The sequence below is a fragment of the Xenopus tropicalis genome, chromosome 8 (genome assembly GCF_000004195.4).
Source record: "Xenopus tropicalis strain Nigerian chromosome 8, UCB_Xtro_10.0, whole genome shotgun sequence".
In the NCBI taxonomy this organism is placed as follows: Eukaryota; Metazoa; Chordata; class Amphibia; order Anura; family Pipidae; genus Xenopus; species Xenopus tropicalis.
This window is the reverse complement of record NC_030684.2, coordinates 8,756,880-8,772,779: the sequence shown is the minus strand read 5'-3', so window position 1 is coordinate 8,772,779 and position 15,900 is coordinate 8,756,880. Positions and strand designations below refer to the sequence as shown.

General features: G+C 48.9%; 1 protein-coding gene across 4 annotated transcripts in view; it reads left to right on the top strand.

Moving 5' to 3' along the window:
* The window catches only part of garnl3 (GTPase activating Rap/RanGAP domain-like 3), a 139,285-nt gene that overhangs the window by 48,464 nt on the left and 74,921 nt on the right, over positions 1 to 15,900 (top strand). The window contains exon 1 of one of the 4 annotated variants that reach the window (XM_031891239.1): positions 1,711 to 2,037. The exons of the other annotated variants lie outside the window; for them this stretch is intronic. Within the exon in view, the coding sequence (XP_031747099.1) occupies positions 1,982 to 2,037 (56 nt within the window). The 5' untranslated portion in view covers positions 1,711 to 1,981. Of the gene's footprint in view, positions 1 to 1,710; positions 2,038 to 15,900 lie in introns of those variants that run through there. 4 annotated transcript variants of the gene reach the window in all.

Genomic DNA, 15,900 nt, shown 5'->3' with positions numbered 1-15,900 from the left:
AACCAGCAGTGCAGGGAAGGGAAAGGGACAGACACAGTGACAGTTACACATAACTATAAACCCAGTGAGAATGAGGAATGAATGGGTATTGGGGAGTTGTATCAGGAGTCAGAACCAGCAGTGCAGGGAAGGGAAAGGGACAGACACAGTGACAGTTACACATAACTATAAACCCAGTGAGAATGAGGAATGAATGGATATTGGGGAGTTGTATCAGGAGTCAGAACCAGCAGTGCAGGGAAGGGAAAGGGACAGACACAGTGACAGTTACACATAACTATAAACCCAGTGAGAATGAGGAATGAATGGGTATTGGGGAGTTGTATCAGGAGTCAGAACCAGCAGTGCAGGGAAGGGAAAGGGACAGACACAGTGACAGTTACACATAACTATAAACCCAGTGAGAATGAGGAATGAATGGATATTGGGGAGTTGTATCAGGAGTCAGAACCAGCAGTGCAGGGAAGGGAAAGGGACAGACACAGTGACAGTTACACATAACTATAAACCCAGTGAGAATGAGGAATGAATGGATATTGGGGAGTTGTATCAGGAGTCAGAACCAGCAGTGCAGAGAAGGGAAAGGGACAGACACAGTGACAGTTACACATAACTATAAACCCAGTGAGAATGAGGAATGAATGGATATTGGGGAGTTGTATCAGGAGTCAGAACCAGCAGTGCAGGGAAGGGAAAGGGACAGACACAGTGACAGTTACACATAACTATAAACCCAGTGAGAATGAGGAATGAATGGGTATTGGGGAGTTGTATCAGGAGTCAGAACCAGCAGTGCAGGGAAGGGAAAGGGACAGACACAGTGACAGTTACACATAACTATAAACCCAGTGAGAATGAGGGATGAATGGATATTGGGGAGTTGTATCAGGAGTCAGAACCAGCAGTGCAGGGAAGGGAAAGGGACAGACACAGTGACAGTTACACATAACTATAAACCCAGTGAGAATGAGGAATGAATGGATATTGGGGAGTTGTATCAGGAGTCAGAACCAGCAGTGCAGGGAAGGGAAAGACACAGTGACAGTTACACATAACTATAAACCCAGTGAGAATGAGGGATGAATGGATATTGGGGAGTTGTATCAGGAGTCAGAACCAGCAGTGCAGGGAAGGGAAAGGGACAGACACAGTGACAGTTACACATAACTATAAACCCAGTGAGAATGAGGAATGAATGGGTATTGGGGAGTTGTATCAGGAGTCAGAACCAGCAGTGCAGGGAAGGGAAAGGGACAGACACAGTGACAGTTACACATAACTATAAACCCAGTGAGAATGAGGAATGAATGGATATTGCGAAGCTGCATTTTCTTTCATTAGGTATAAAAAAAACTGTTTGGGTGAAGTTCCCCTTTAAACCTTTTTCATTGCATATAGCGATTTTATAAGTTCGGGTTGAGTGAGGGAAGTGCTGGGCTGACAGGCCGGTTATCGGGTCCGGGGATAAGACACAGGGGACGGAGGGTTGGCGGCTGAGAGGGACAAGGGAGGGGTTAGTGGGGGCAGGAAGGCAGGGAGACTGGGGGTATTAGCCGGAGTGAGCGGGGCAGTGAGACTGTGCTGCTGTAGCTGCCTGTACATGACAGGGAGGCGGCGGGGGGGGGGGGGGGGGGGGGGGGCAGGTCTGTGCGGGGGGGGGGCGGGCTCTGACAGGGGGGATGAGGAGCGGACTGGGTTAGTGCGGGGTTAGTGCGGGGCTGGGGGCACACGGAATAGACTCCCAGTCACGTTCGGATACAGAGAAGCCTCCCCCCCCCCTTTCCATCCATCAAACAGGTGCACTGGCAGTAACCAATGGGCTGCGGGTCCCGGTGACTTGTGTCCCAGCGCAGAGAGGGGGAGACTCAGTCCGGAACACCGGCCTTCCCGGGATCCCCTGCTGCCCTTCCTCTGTACAGAGATTCCCTATTTACTGCTGATTCTTCCCTGGAGCGGGGGGGGGGGTCCCCATGAATGGATCATGGACGGGATCAGCGCTGATGCAGCTTCAACCAAATTCCTCAGCTTCACACAACGGTAACAGGGGGACTAATGTGGGGGGGCTGCAAGGGGAGCTGGGGGGGCTGCAAGGGGACCTGGGGGGGCTGCAAGGGGAGCTGTGGGGGGACTAATGTGGGGGGGCTGCAAGGGGAGCTGGGGGGGCACCTGGGGGGGGGCTGCAAGGGGAGCTGGGGGGGCACCTGGGGGGGGGCTGCAAGGGGAGCTGGGGGGGCACCTGGGGGGGGGCTGCAAGGGGAGCTGTGTGGGGACCTGTGGGGGGGCTGCAAGGGGAGCTCGGAGGTGCTGCAAGGGGAGCTGGGGGTGCTACAAGGGGAGCTTTGGGGGGCTGCAAGGGGAGCTGGGGGGCTACAAGGGGAGCTTTGGGGGGCTGCAAGGGGAGCTGGGGGGGGCTGCAAGGGGAGCTGGGGGTGCTACAAGGGGAGCTTTGGGGGGCTGCAAGGGGAGCTGGGGGGCTACAAGGGGAGCTTTGGGGGGCTGCAAGGGGAGCTGGGGGGGCTGCAAGGGGAGCTGGGGGGCTACAAGGGGAGCTTTGGGGGGCTGCAAGGGGAGCTGGGGGGGCTGCAAGGGAAGCTGTGGGGGGCTGCAAGGGGAGCTGTGGGGGGCTGCAAGGGGAGCTGTGGGGGGCTGCAAGGGGAGCTGGGGGGGATCTGTGGGGGGCTGCAAGGGGAGCTGTGGGGGGGCTGCAAGGGGAGCTGGGGGTCTGCAAGGGGAGCTGTGGGGGGCTGCAAGGGGAGCTGTAGGGGGACCTGTGGGGGGCTGCAAGGGGAGCTGTGGGGGGACCTGTGGGGGGCTACAAGGGGACCTGTGGGGGGGCTGCAAGGGGAGCTGGGGGGCTACAAGGGGACCTGGGGGGGCTGCAAGGGGAGCTGGGGGGGCTACAAGGGGACCTGGGGGGAGCTGGGGGGGGCTGCAAGGGGAGCTGGGGGGGCTACAAGGGGACCTGGGGGGGCTGCAAGGGGAGCTGGGGTGGCTACAAGGAAACCTGGGGGGGAGCTGGGGGGGGGCTGCAAGGGGAGCTGTGGGGGAGCTGGGGGGGCTGTAAGGGGACCTGTGGGGTGACAGGGGTCTTGGGAGTAAGTTTGTCATTTGCCCTTTTTGAGTAGAAATCCTGGTCATTTTATGCAAGGGGGGGGGGGGTTATAATTATTTTTTGAATAATGATGTCATTCTTTACGATGATGATGACAGATTGCTGCATGGCAGTTAGTGCTTTGTGTGTGTGTTTGTTTATGGGGAAGGTGCCGTGCTGGAAGCATTTAAAGGTACAGGAACATTGGGGAACCCTTGAGAGGTACTCGGAGGGTTAAAGAGCTAAATACATCTGGACTGGGTCGTGTTATTAACTCTGTAGGTGACTTTGAGGCAAAGGCGACAATGGCCCTTAAGTTGGAGGATTCCTAGAAAGCTGTTTGGGGGCGGGGCTGTGGGATCTGTAGTTCAACAACACCTCCGCGGCTGCAGACTGCACTACCCCTCATTGCTGCATGTTAGATGCTTAGATATGTAACATATATATGACTTCCCATGATGCACCTGGGCACACTACCTAGGGCTCTCTAGGGCTCATTGGCGAACGTAAGTGCCCAATTGCCCCCCGTTGTATTCACCTCCAACTTTGTTGAACTACAACTTGCAGCCCAGGGTTGTTAGGGGATGCTGGGAAGGACAGTCAAAAGAAGGGGATTTGGGTAGCTAGTTTGGGTTGGGTTTAGCCCACAAGGAAGCAGTGTAATAGCTGTGAGTGCAGCAGGGAGAGGGCACGATCGCATTACTGCCCCCCCCCCCATGCATTGTTCGGAGGCAATAAAGCAGGGAATGGCAGGGCTGGCGAGGTGTCAGGGTTTTATTAAATATTCATCCCAGCGGCCTGTGAGTGCAGCCAATGGCTGACATGTTTGGAGGTCAGTAGGAAAGAGGAGTAGTTCAGCGGCACTAATACTTGGTTTGTTCCTACAATGACTGTGGGGGACTGCTCCTTACTATATATAACTCATACTATAAGCTTGCTCCTTACTATATATATAACTCATTCTATAAGCTTGCTCCTTACTACAACTATAGCTGCTTTTATACTATAAGCTTGCTCCTTACTATATATAACTCATACTATAAGCTTGCTCCTTACTACAACTATAGCTGCTTTTATACTATAAGCTTGCTCCTTACTATATATAACTCATTCTATAAGCTTGCTCCTTACTATATATAACTCATTCTATAAGCTTGGTCCTTACTATATATAACTCATTCTATAAGCTTGCTCCTTACTATATATATAACTCATTCTATAAGCTTGCTCCTTACTATATATATAACTCATTCTATAAGCTTGCTCCTTACTATATAACTCATCTATAAGCTTGCTCCTACTATATATAACTCATTCTATAAGCTTGCTCCTTACTATATATAACTCATTCTATAAGCTTGCTCCTTACTATATATAACTCATTCTATAAGCTTGCTCCTTACTATATATAACTCATTCTATAAGCTTGCTCCTTACTATATATATAACTCATTCTATAAGCTTGCTCCTTACTATATATAACTCATTCTATAAGCTTGCTCCTTACTATATATAACTCATTCTATAAGCTTGCTCCTTACTATATATAACTCATTCTATAAGCTTGCTCCTTACTATATATAACTCATTCTATAAGCTTGCTCCTTACTATATATAACTCATTCTATAAGCTTGCTCCTTACTATATATAACTCATTCTATAAGCTTGCTCCTTACTATATATATAACTCATTCTATAAGCTTGCTCCTTACTATATATAACTCATTCTATAAGCTTGCTCCTTACTATATATAACTCATTCTATAAGCTTGCTCCTTACTACAACTATAGCTGCTTTTATACTATAAGCTTGCTCCTTACTATATATAACTCATTCTATAAGCTTGCTCCTTACTATATATATAACTCATTCTATAAGCTTGCTCCTTACTATATATAACTCATTCTATAAGTTTGCTCCTTACTACAACTATAGCTGCTTTTATACTATAAGCTTGCTCCTTACTATATATAACTCATTCTATAAGCTTGCTCCTTACTATATATAACTCATTCTATAAGCTTGCTCCTTACTATATATAACTCATTCTATAAGCTTGCTCCTTACTATATATAACTCATTCTATAAGCTTGCTCCTTACTATATATAACTCATTCTATAAGCTTGCTCCTTACTATATATAACTCATTCTATAAGCTTGCTCCTTACTACAACTATAGCTGCTTTTATACTATAAGCTTGCTCCTTACTATATATAACTCATTCTACAAGCTTGCTCCTTACTATATATAACTCATACTATAAGTTTGCTCCTTACTACAACTATAGCTGCTGTTATACTATAAGTTTGCTCCTTACTACAACTATAGCTGCTGTTATACTATAAGCTTGCTTGTTACTACAACTATAGCTGCTGTTATACTATAAGCTTGCTCCTTACTACATCTATAGCTGTTACTACAACTATAGCTGCTGTTATACTATAAGCTTATTCCTTACTACAACTATAGCTGCTATTATACCATAGGCTAATTCCTTACTACAACTATAGCTGCTGTTATACTATAAGCTTGCTTGTTACTACAACTATAGCTGCTGTTATACTATAAGCTTGCTCCTTACTACAACTATAGCTGCTGTTATACCATAAGCTTATTCCTTACTACAACTATAGCTGCTGTTATACTATAAGCTTGCTTGTTACTACAACTACAGCTGCTGTTATACTATAAGCTTACTCCTTACTACAACTATAGCTGCTGTTATACTATAAGCCTACTCCTTACTACATCTATAGCTGCTGTTATACTATAAGTTTGCTCCTTACTACAACTATAGCTGCTGTTATACGATAAGCTTGCTCCTTACTTCAACTATAGCTGCTGTTATACTATAAGCTTGCTCCTTAATACAACTATAGCTGCTGTTATACTATAAGCTTATTCCTTACTACAACTATAGCTGCTGTTATACGATAAGCTTGCTCCTTACTTCAACTATAGCTGCTGTTATACTATAAGCTTGCTCCTTAATACAACTATAGCTGCTGTTATACTATAAGCTTATTCCTTACTACAACTATAGCTGCTGTTATACTATAAGCTTGCTCCTTACTACAACTATAGCTGCTGTTATACTATACGCTTCCATCTCGGGGACCCCCTGGACCCATTTCCCCCCTGCCCTGCCCAATAAGTGGCCCAGTTTGCAGTCAGATTGGGAGGCGGAGTTGCTGGTTATACTGGGAGTTAATGTACTCAGCCGGGGCCATGACCCGGTGGAAGTGCCATTAGGATAAGCCGAGGTTTATCGGCTACGTCTATATTGTTCCCTACTCATCCCATTAGCGGAAGGGAAAGCTGTAGGGGAGGAGTCCCCTGGGAATGGGGGCGGGGCATCCCCTCTGTATAACGGCATTGCATTAGCCACTTACTATAAGTGCAAATTCTATTGCCTTGTAGTCATGGGGTTAAAGCCTTCTAGTTGCCCCTAGTGAGCCTAAATGCCTTGTACCCCTGTTATAAATGAAGAGGCATATTTAATATAGTGTGTAAGCCAACGTCAACCGTGGTGTTGCCCATAGCAACCAATCAGCAATTAAATCTAAGTGGTCACCTACAAGTAAAAGTGGCCATACATGGCCCCCGATATGGTCACCTATGGTGGGCAATTCGATCGATTGGCCCTGGGGCCAAAAACACTGGGTATATGGGCGTCAAAAAACAAAGATCTGATTGGTTGCTATGGGCGACATTGCTAGTGATGCTGGCTTACACACTATAATAAAATATGTAAGGGCTTCTGTGACTATAATAATATGAAGGCTCACTAAGTTCCATACTTGCCTGTATAGGGTTAATGGGGCAATTGTGGCACCTTCCAGAGTAAATATACAGTAGGCTATGAATGCTAAGCTATAGTCATGTGTTCAAAGTAAATAAGGTAAGGTTTAGTAAATGCAATGGAATATGCAGCGCTGGCCAACTAAAGGGCAAGTTTTCTTCTTGCAACTCTTTGCAGTTTTTAAATGGGGGGTCACTGACCCCGGCAACCAAATAGCCTATTGCTCTGTGAGGCTCCAGTTTTATTGTTTCTTTTTGTAACTTTCTTTTCCATTCAGCCCCTCTCCTATTCATATACCAGTCTCTCATCCCAACCACTCCCTGGTTGCTAAGGTAACTTGGAGCCTAGAAACTAAAAATCTGCTGAAATTAAAATAATAACAAATGAAGACTAATTGCAGGTTGTCTCAGAATATTACTCTCTACACTAAAAGTTAACGCAAAGGTGAATGACTCCTCTTTTAAAAATGGGCGGGCTTATTAATAAATGGGTGGAGTTTGATCAGGACTGGGCATAACTGGGAGTGGCTTAGTTTTTGTAAATCCACAGCTAACTCAGTGGCACCCTTCCCTACTGTCCCCCACCCTTACCTGCTGTCCCCCCACCCCCCTTCTCTGCTGCCCCCACCCTTCCCTGCTGCCCCACCCACACCCTTCCCTTCTGTCCCCCCACCCCCCTTCTCTGCTGCCCCACCCACCCCCTTCCCTGCTGCCCCCCCACCCCCCTTCCCTGCTGTCCCCCACCCTTCCCTGCTGCCCCCCATTCCTTCCCTGCTGTCCCCCACTCTTCCCTTCCCTGCTGCCCCCCTACCCCCATGCTGTCCCCCCACCCCCCTTCCCTTCTGTCCCCCACTCTCCTTCCTGCTGCCCCCCTATCCCCCTTCCCTGCTGCCCCCCCCACCCCCCTTCCCTGCTGTCCCCCACCCTTCCCTGCTGCCCCCCATTCCTTCCCTGCTGTCCCCCACTCTTCCCTTCCCTGCTGCCCCCCTACCCCCATGCTGTCCCCCCCACCCCCCTTCCCTTCTGTCCCCACTCTCCTTCCTGCTGCCCCCCTATCCCCCTTCCCTGCTGCTCCCCACCCCCCTTCCCTGCTGTCCTCCACTTTTCCCTTCCCCGCTGTCCCCCCACCCCCCTTCCCTGCTGTCCCCCACTCTTCCCTGCTGCCCCCCCTACCCCCGTGCTGTCCCCCCCTTCCCTGCTGTCCCCCACTCTTCCCTGCTGCCCCCCCTACCCCCGTGCTGTCCCCCCTTTCCCTGCTGTCCCCCACCCCCTTCCTTGCTGTCCCCGCACTCTCCCTCCCTGCTGCCCCCCTTCCCTGCTGTCCCCCACCCCCCTTCCCTGCTGTCCCCCACCCCCCTTCCCTGCTGTTCCCCACCCCCTTCCCTGCTGCCCCCCCAACCTTCCCTGCTGCCCCCCCCACCCTGCTGCCCCCCCCACCCTTCCCTGCTGCCCCCCCCACCCTTCCCTGCTGCCCCCCCAACCTTCCCTGCTGCCCCCCCTTCCCTCCTGCCCCCCACCCTCCCCTTCCCTCCTGCCCCCCACTTCCCTCCTGCCCCCCACTTCCCTGCTGCCCCCCACCCTTCCCTTCCCTCCTGCCCCCCACCCTTCCCTTCCCTCCTGCCCCCACTTCCCTGCTGCCCCCCACCCTTCCCTTCCCTCCTGCCCTCCCAACCTTCCCTTCCCTGCTGCCCCCACCCTTCCTTCCCTGCTGCCCCCCACCCTTCCCTTCCCTGCTGCCCCCCACCCTTCCCTATTTGGCAAACTTTTTGTTGGGAATACAAGAGATTTACCTTTTTTGGCCAAAGTATTCTGTGCCTGTGACTGGGCTCTGATTCCTGTTGGGACCAGCTGCCCGGGGGGGGGGGGGGGCTGAATATCCCGGCGAGTTTATGTTTCAGGAGGTAACGAGGGGCCAATAAACACGGCCAGGGTGTAACTACACGGGGGGGAACCGGGGACAGGCTGATAGGGGGTGACACGGGGACACGGCCCTCCCAAAGAAGCCAAAGGCCCCATGAAACATCCCAGGGCTGATTGGGAGCATTAGCACTTACTCTGTGCGGGGGGGTAAGGAACGTCCCACCTGTTCCATCCGCGTTATACTGACTGATCTTATAGGGAAACTGTCATCGAAATATAAAAATAACATCTTTACGGCTCAGCCAGGGGACACGCTGAGGCCAACGTGAAAACCTATTAAAGGGGAAACAAACCCAGCCAGAGAGAAACTGTCATTGTGAGCATCAGCCCAGTATATTAATGGCCCCTTAATTGACCCCCAGAAATGCTATTAGTGCCTATGCCCTGCACTGCTGATTCTCACTACATGCACAATGTAACAGCAGTTTGCTCCATTCCCACAATGCCTTTGCTTCTCCGTTACAGTTGCGACTACTGACACCCAGGGGTGTATTTAGGCTGCAGCTTCTATTCAAATCTCTCTTGGGCAAATCAAATAATTTTTTGCATAGGATACAAATAGTTCTCGGCGTGTTCTGTAGTCGGAGTCAGCCCCGCGGGGCATTGTGCCTTGGGGAGTCGCACACAGTGGCGTTTGATGCTATCGATTGTGTCAAACTGAGTCCCGTATTTACTGTACATTTAGCTGCTTGTGTATGTGCTTTGAATGGGTTGGGGGCACATATAGCTTTCGCATGTAGCCCCCATTTAGCCCAGATATTACTGTGCCACCCAGCTGGTATTTAACCCACTCCCAACCCTAACCCACCTACTCCCAACCTTAACCCACCCACTCCCAACCCTAACCCACCTACTCCCAACCTTAACCCACCCACTCCCAACCCTAACCCACCTACTCCCAACCCACCCACCCACTCCCAACCCTAACCCACCTACTCCCAACCTTAACCCACCCACTCCCAACCTTAACCCACCCACTCCCAACCCTAACCCACCCACTCCCAACCCTAACCCACCTACTCCCAACCTTAACCCACCCACTCCCAACCTTAACCCACCCACTCCCAACCCTAACCCACCTACTCCCAACCTTAACCCACCCACTCCCAACCTTAACCCACCCACTCCCAACCCTAACCCACCTACTCCCAACCTTAACCCACCCACTCCCAACCTTAACCCACCCACTGCCAATCCTAACCCACCTACTCCAACCTTAACCCACCCACTCCAAACCTTAACCCACCCACTCCCAACCCTAACCCACCTACTCCCAACCTTAACACACCCACTCCCAACCCTAACCCACCTACTCCCAACCCTAACCCACCCACTCCCAACCCTAACCCACCTACTACCAACCTTAACCCACCCACACCCAACCTAACCCACCCACACCCAGCCCTAACCCACCCTCTCCCAACCCACCCACTCCTAACCTACCTACTCCCAACCCTAACCCACCCACTCCCAACCTTAACCCACTCACGCCCAACCCTAACCCACCCACTCCCAACCTTAACCCACACACGCCCAACCCTAACCCACCCACTCCCAACCTTAACCCACTCACGCCCAACCCTAACCCACCCACTCCCAACACTAATCCACCCACTCCCAACCCTGACCCACCCACTCCCAACCCTAACCCACCTACTCCCAACCCTGACCCCCCCACTGCCAACCCTAACCTACCCACTGCCAACCCTAACCCACCCACTCCCAACCTTAACCCACTCACTCCCAACCCTAACCCTCCCAACCCTAACCCACCCACTCCCAACCCACCCACTCCCAACCTTAATCCACCCACTGCCAACCCTAACCTACCCACTGCCAACCCTAACCTACCCACTCCCAACCTTAACCCACTCACTCCCAACCCTAACCCACCCACTCCCAACCCTAACCTACCTACTCCCAACCTTAACCCACTCAAGCCCCACCCACTCCCAACTGACCTGACGAGGCACCTCTGTTTATAGACCCGCCCCATCTCTGACATCACTTGATTGCCACTTGTGCCCAGCTTTTCTTACTATCTGTGCAGCTTTTTCAGTACCAACCCAGATGGGTTTCATCCCAGAGGGAGAAGATAAAATGGGGGGATTGTGGGCAGAGGTCCATCATGAGGGTAAATAGGACCTGGAAGCTGTATATCCCATAAGGGCCTCATTACTATAAACGAAACAATGAGAGAGAGAAAATACATAGGTGCCAGGAATATAGAGTTGGGGGTGAGGCTCCCACCCTGCCCGAGGAGCTTACACTCGCTAACTGTGTGCCAGTGATGAGTTGGGATCACTCCGTATGTGGTTAGATATTTTATCCCTATTAGAGGATAATGAGGGTCCGGCAAGCCCTGTACTGACAGTATGTACTAACCAGGGGGTCTGTCCATGGTGCTGAATTCTTATAAATCTATGAGGGGTTTGTATGGGATTAATGGAGCTGTGGCTTCCGTTAGTTTTATAAATGGTTCCAGCTATCTTTGAAACCCATTGTAAGCAGCAGTCCTGCCCTGCTTTATGGCTGAGATTCTAGCTACCTGTATAACAGAGCATTCTGTCACAGTGGCACAGATCCTATCTGATCCCCCCATTGTAAGCAGCAGTCCTGCCCTGCTTTATGGCTGAGATTCTAGCTATCTGTATAACAGAGCATTCTGTCACAGTGGCACAGATCCTATCTGATCCCCCCATTGTAAGCAGCAGTCCTGCCCTGCTTTATGGCTGAGATTCTAGCTATCTGTATAACAGAGCATTCTGTCACAGTGGCACAGATCCTATCTGATCCCCCCATTGTAAGCAGCAGTCCTGCCCTGCTTTATGGCTGAGATTCTAGCTATCTGTATAACAGAGCATTCTGTCACAGTGGCACAGATCCTATCTGATCCCCCCCCCCATTGTAAGCAGCAGTCCTGCCCTGCTTTATGGCTGAGATTCTAGCTATCTGTATAACAGAGCATTCTGTCACAGTGGCACAGATCCTATCCCCCCCCCATTGTAAGCAGCAGTCCTGCCCTGCTTTATGGCTGAGATTCTAGCTATCTGTATAACAGAGCATTCTGTCACAGTGGCACAGATCCTATCTGATCCCCCCCCCATTGTAAGCAGCAGTCCTGCCCTGCTTTATGGCTGAGATTCTAGCTACCTGTATAACAGAGCATTCTGTCACAGTGGCACAGATCCTATCTGATCCCCCCCCCCATTGTAAGCAGCAGTCCTGCCCTGCTTTATGGCTGAGATTCTAGCTATCTGTATAACAGAGCATTCTGTCACAGTGACACAGATCCTATCTGATCCCCCCATTGTAAGCAGCAGTCCTGCCCTGCTTTATGGCTGAGATTCTAGCTATCTGTATAACAGAGCATTCTGTCACAGTGGCACAGATCAGATACCCATTGCTCTATGCCATTAGTGACAAGCACAAATCATTCCCATGGTGCTCTAAGTGATTTATCCACACTGGGTACTTGGATGTTGCACTAGCAGATAAAATCTATAGGAAAGCAATTGGAAGTTAGATACAGTCACTGCCATAAAGAATCAACAGTCAACTACTTGGTGGCCAAGGCCGGCGGACAACATCCATGAGGTGGCATTAATCAAAGCTCTTGACTCCACTTTCATCACAATTTAATATTGACTTATGAAGATGTCAAGGGAATATCAATATACAGGTATGGGACCTATTATCCAGAATGCTCAGGACCTGGGGATTTCCGGATAAGGGATCTTTCCCTAATTTGGATCTCCATAATTTAAGTCTGCTAAAAATCATTTAAATATTAAATAAACCCAATAGGGCTGTTCTGCCCCAATAAGGGGTAATTATATCTTAGTTGGGATCAAGTACAGGTACTGTTTTATTATTACAGAGAAAAGGGAATCATTTAACCATTAAATAAACCCAATAGGGCTGTTCTGCCCCAATAAGGGGTAATTATATCTTAGTTGGGATCAAGTACAGGTACTGTTTTATTATTACAGAGAAAAGGGAATCATTTAACCATGAAATAAACCCAATAGGACTGTTCTGCCCCAATAAGGGGTAATTATATCTTAGTTGGGATCAAGTACAGGTACTGTTTTATTATTACAGAGAAAAGGGAATCATTTAACCATTAAATAAACCCAATAGGGCTGTTCTGCCCCCAATAAGGGGTAATTATATCTTAGTTGGGATCAAGTACAGGTACTGTTTTATTATTACAGAGAAAAGGGAATCATTTAACCATTAAATAAACCCAATAGGGCTGTTCTGCCCCAATAAGGGGTAATTATATCTTAGTTGGGATCAAGTACAGGTACTGTTTTATTATTACAGAGAAAAGGGAATCATTTAACCATTAAATAAACCCAATAGGGCTGTTCTGCCCCAATAAGGGGTAATTATATCTTAGTTGGGATCAAGTACAGGTACTGTTTTATTACTACAGAGAAAAGGGAATCATTTAACCATTAAATAAACCCAATAGGACTGTTCTGCCCCCAATAAGGGGTAATTATATCTTAGTTGGGATCAAGTACAGATCAAGAACTTTCTGGATAATGGGTTTCCGGATAAGGGATCCCATACCTGTACTTCACTGCAAACTGCACTCTCATTGGCCAATACTCGTTCTAAATTGCTGTGTGTGCTAATGAGATGCCGTTGGGATAGGTTGATTATTGGAACAGGGCTGCTATAATATGATAGTTCCTCGGGGGCGGGGCATATGGAAATTGGAAATGTATTACGGGAGGCAGACAGGTGGGTTTGGAAGAGAGGGAATGGGGGGGATATAGTGGATCTATATATATATAATATATACTGGGCCCTTTTTGCCCCAGACCCCACTAACAAGAGGATCAGCTCCCTCCGCCGGTTATTGATTAGTCGTCCTTATTGCAGCTGATTTAAACCTCTGTTGCTCATACAATGGTCGTGGAAGTGTATAGTAAATTCCTATTTAACATATATATGAGATTTCTGGGTGGGGGGGGGGGCAGGAAAAGGGCGAATCATCTGAAGCCACGGGGATTGTTTTATGGCAGCCATAAATAAATAATAAAGATCAATGGCGGATAATGCTTTTTGATGGGATCCATGTTTTACATTAGCATTAGGGTTGCCGAGCAACGAGGCAAGAGGATGGGGTAGGTAGCGACGAGACACCTCGGAGAGACCGTCTCCCTGGCGAGAGTGCGGCTCCGGTTGGTGACAAGAAGAGGCAGTCGGATATGGGTTTTGAGTGATTGATGGCGGAATTATCTAGACAGGTCTGCGTTAAGATTCCGTGGTTAAAGAGAATAATGTATTATTGGGCTTAGCAAGTCACCAGTAGGGCCTTCTAACATGATGAATTAGGTTTAAATGTGACCCCCCCCCCCCCTCCTCCTCCTCCAATAAAAACAATTGTTTGATTAAGCATTGCATAGAGAATATCTACTTTGTGCACAAAAATAGCAAATTAAATCTAATATTTACCATGTACCATTTCTATGTAGGGTACGGCTTATTGTGTGCCCAGAACATTCCTTCTCTGTATATCTGTATTTATACATATGGGAGGGAGGTGCCATAGTGTTTCCCTTAGACAGTACAGTATGGGGGTACGGCTTATTGTGTGCCCAGAACATTCCTTCTCTGTATATTTGTATTTATACATATGGGTAGGGGGTGCCATAGTGTTTCCCTTAGACAGTACAGTATGAGGGTACAGCTTATTGTGTGCCCAGAACATTCCTTCTCTGTATATTTGTATTTATACATATGGGTAGGGGGTGCCATAGTGTTTCCCTTAGACAGTACAGTATGGGGGTACAGCTTATTGTGTGCCCAGAACATTCCTTCTCTGTATATTTGTATTTATACATATGGGAGGGAGGTGCCATAGTGTTTCCCTTAGACAGTACAGTATGAGGGTACAGCTTATTGTGTGCCCAGAACATTCCTTCTCTGTATATTTGTATTTATACATATGGGAGGGAGGTGCCATAGTGTTTCCCTTAGACAGTACAGTATGGGGGTACAGCTTATTGTGTGCCCAGAACATTCCCTCTCTGTATATTTGTATTTATACATATGGGAGGGAGGTGCCATAGTGTTTCCCTTAGACAGTACAGTATGGGGGTACAGCTTATTGTGTGCCCAGAACATTCCTTCTCTGTATATTTGTATTTATACATATGGGTAGGGGGTGCCATAGTGTTTCCCTTAGACAGTACAGTATGGGGGTACAGCTTATTGTGTGCCCAGAACATTCCTTCTCTGTATATTTGTATTTATACATATGGGAGGGAGGTGCCATAGTGTTTCCCTTAGACAGTACAGTATGGGGGTACAGCTTATTGTGTGCCCAGAACATTCCTTCTCTGTATATTTGTATTTATACATATGGTCTAAATAAAGAGCGCGCCTATTAATACCCCAATGGCGGTGCTGTCTGCGCTCCCCGAGGAGGCCGTTTGATATAGAGAAGTTCTTTGAAGTCGCAGCACCTGGAGCAGTGAATTGAAATGGGAGTCGCAGACGCCTTTCATAGTCTCCTTTTGTCTCGCAACGATCGGATCCTCTTCTAATACTTTACACTCAGTGGGGGAACCTTCTCCCAGCACCCCAGCAGGGGGGGGGAGTACTTGAGTGGTGCACCTGTCCCAGGGGGGAATTCCCATGGGGCGCCCTTACTGCCCAAGCGAGCGGATCTTCTCCCTATATCCACACCTACGGGTGGGCGACATCGGGCAAATCTAGGCTATTTCGATCGTTTGGCCAAAATGCCCCTCCCATTACACAACCGCCCAGCCTCATACCCCGCCTCCTTGCCTGCTTACTCTCAGGTAGGGGTATGGTAGGGATGAGGGTTCACTAAAGCTGTAGTGGAAGCAGGTCCCATGGTCCCGGCCACTGAAACTATAGGGGGCCCATTGGGAATTCGACTAAGCAGCTCTGTCTTGTTGCCAAAGTTTGGGGCCCCGGTGATCTCGCGGTGGGGCCCAATAGAAGTCATTCTACTGTTGAGTCCTTGCATTGTTACTGAATGTGCCCCTGAGAGAAGATATGGCAGAAATGTTCAACAACAGAAGCTCCATCTTCAGGG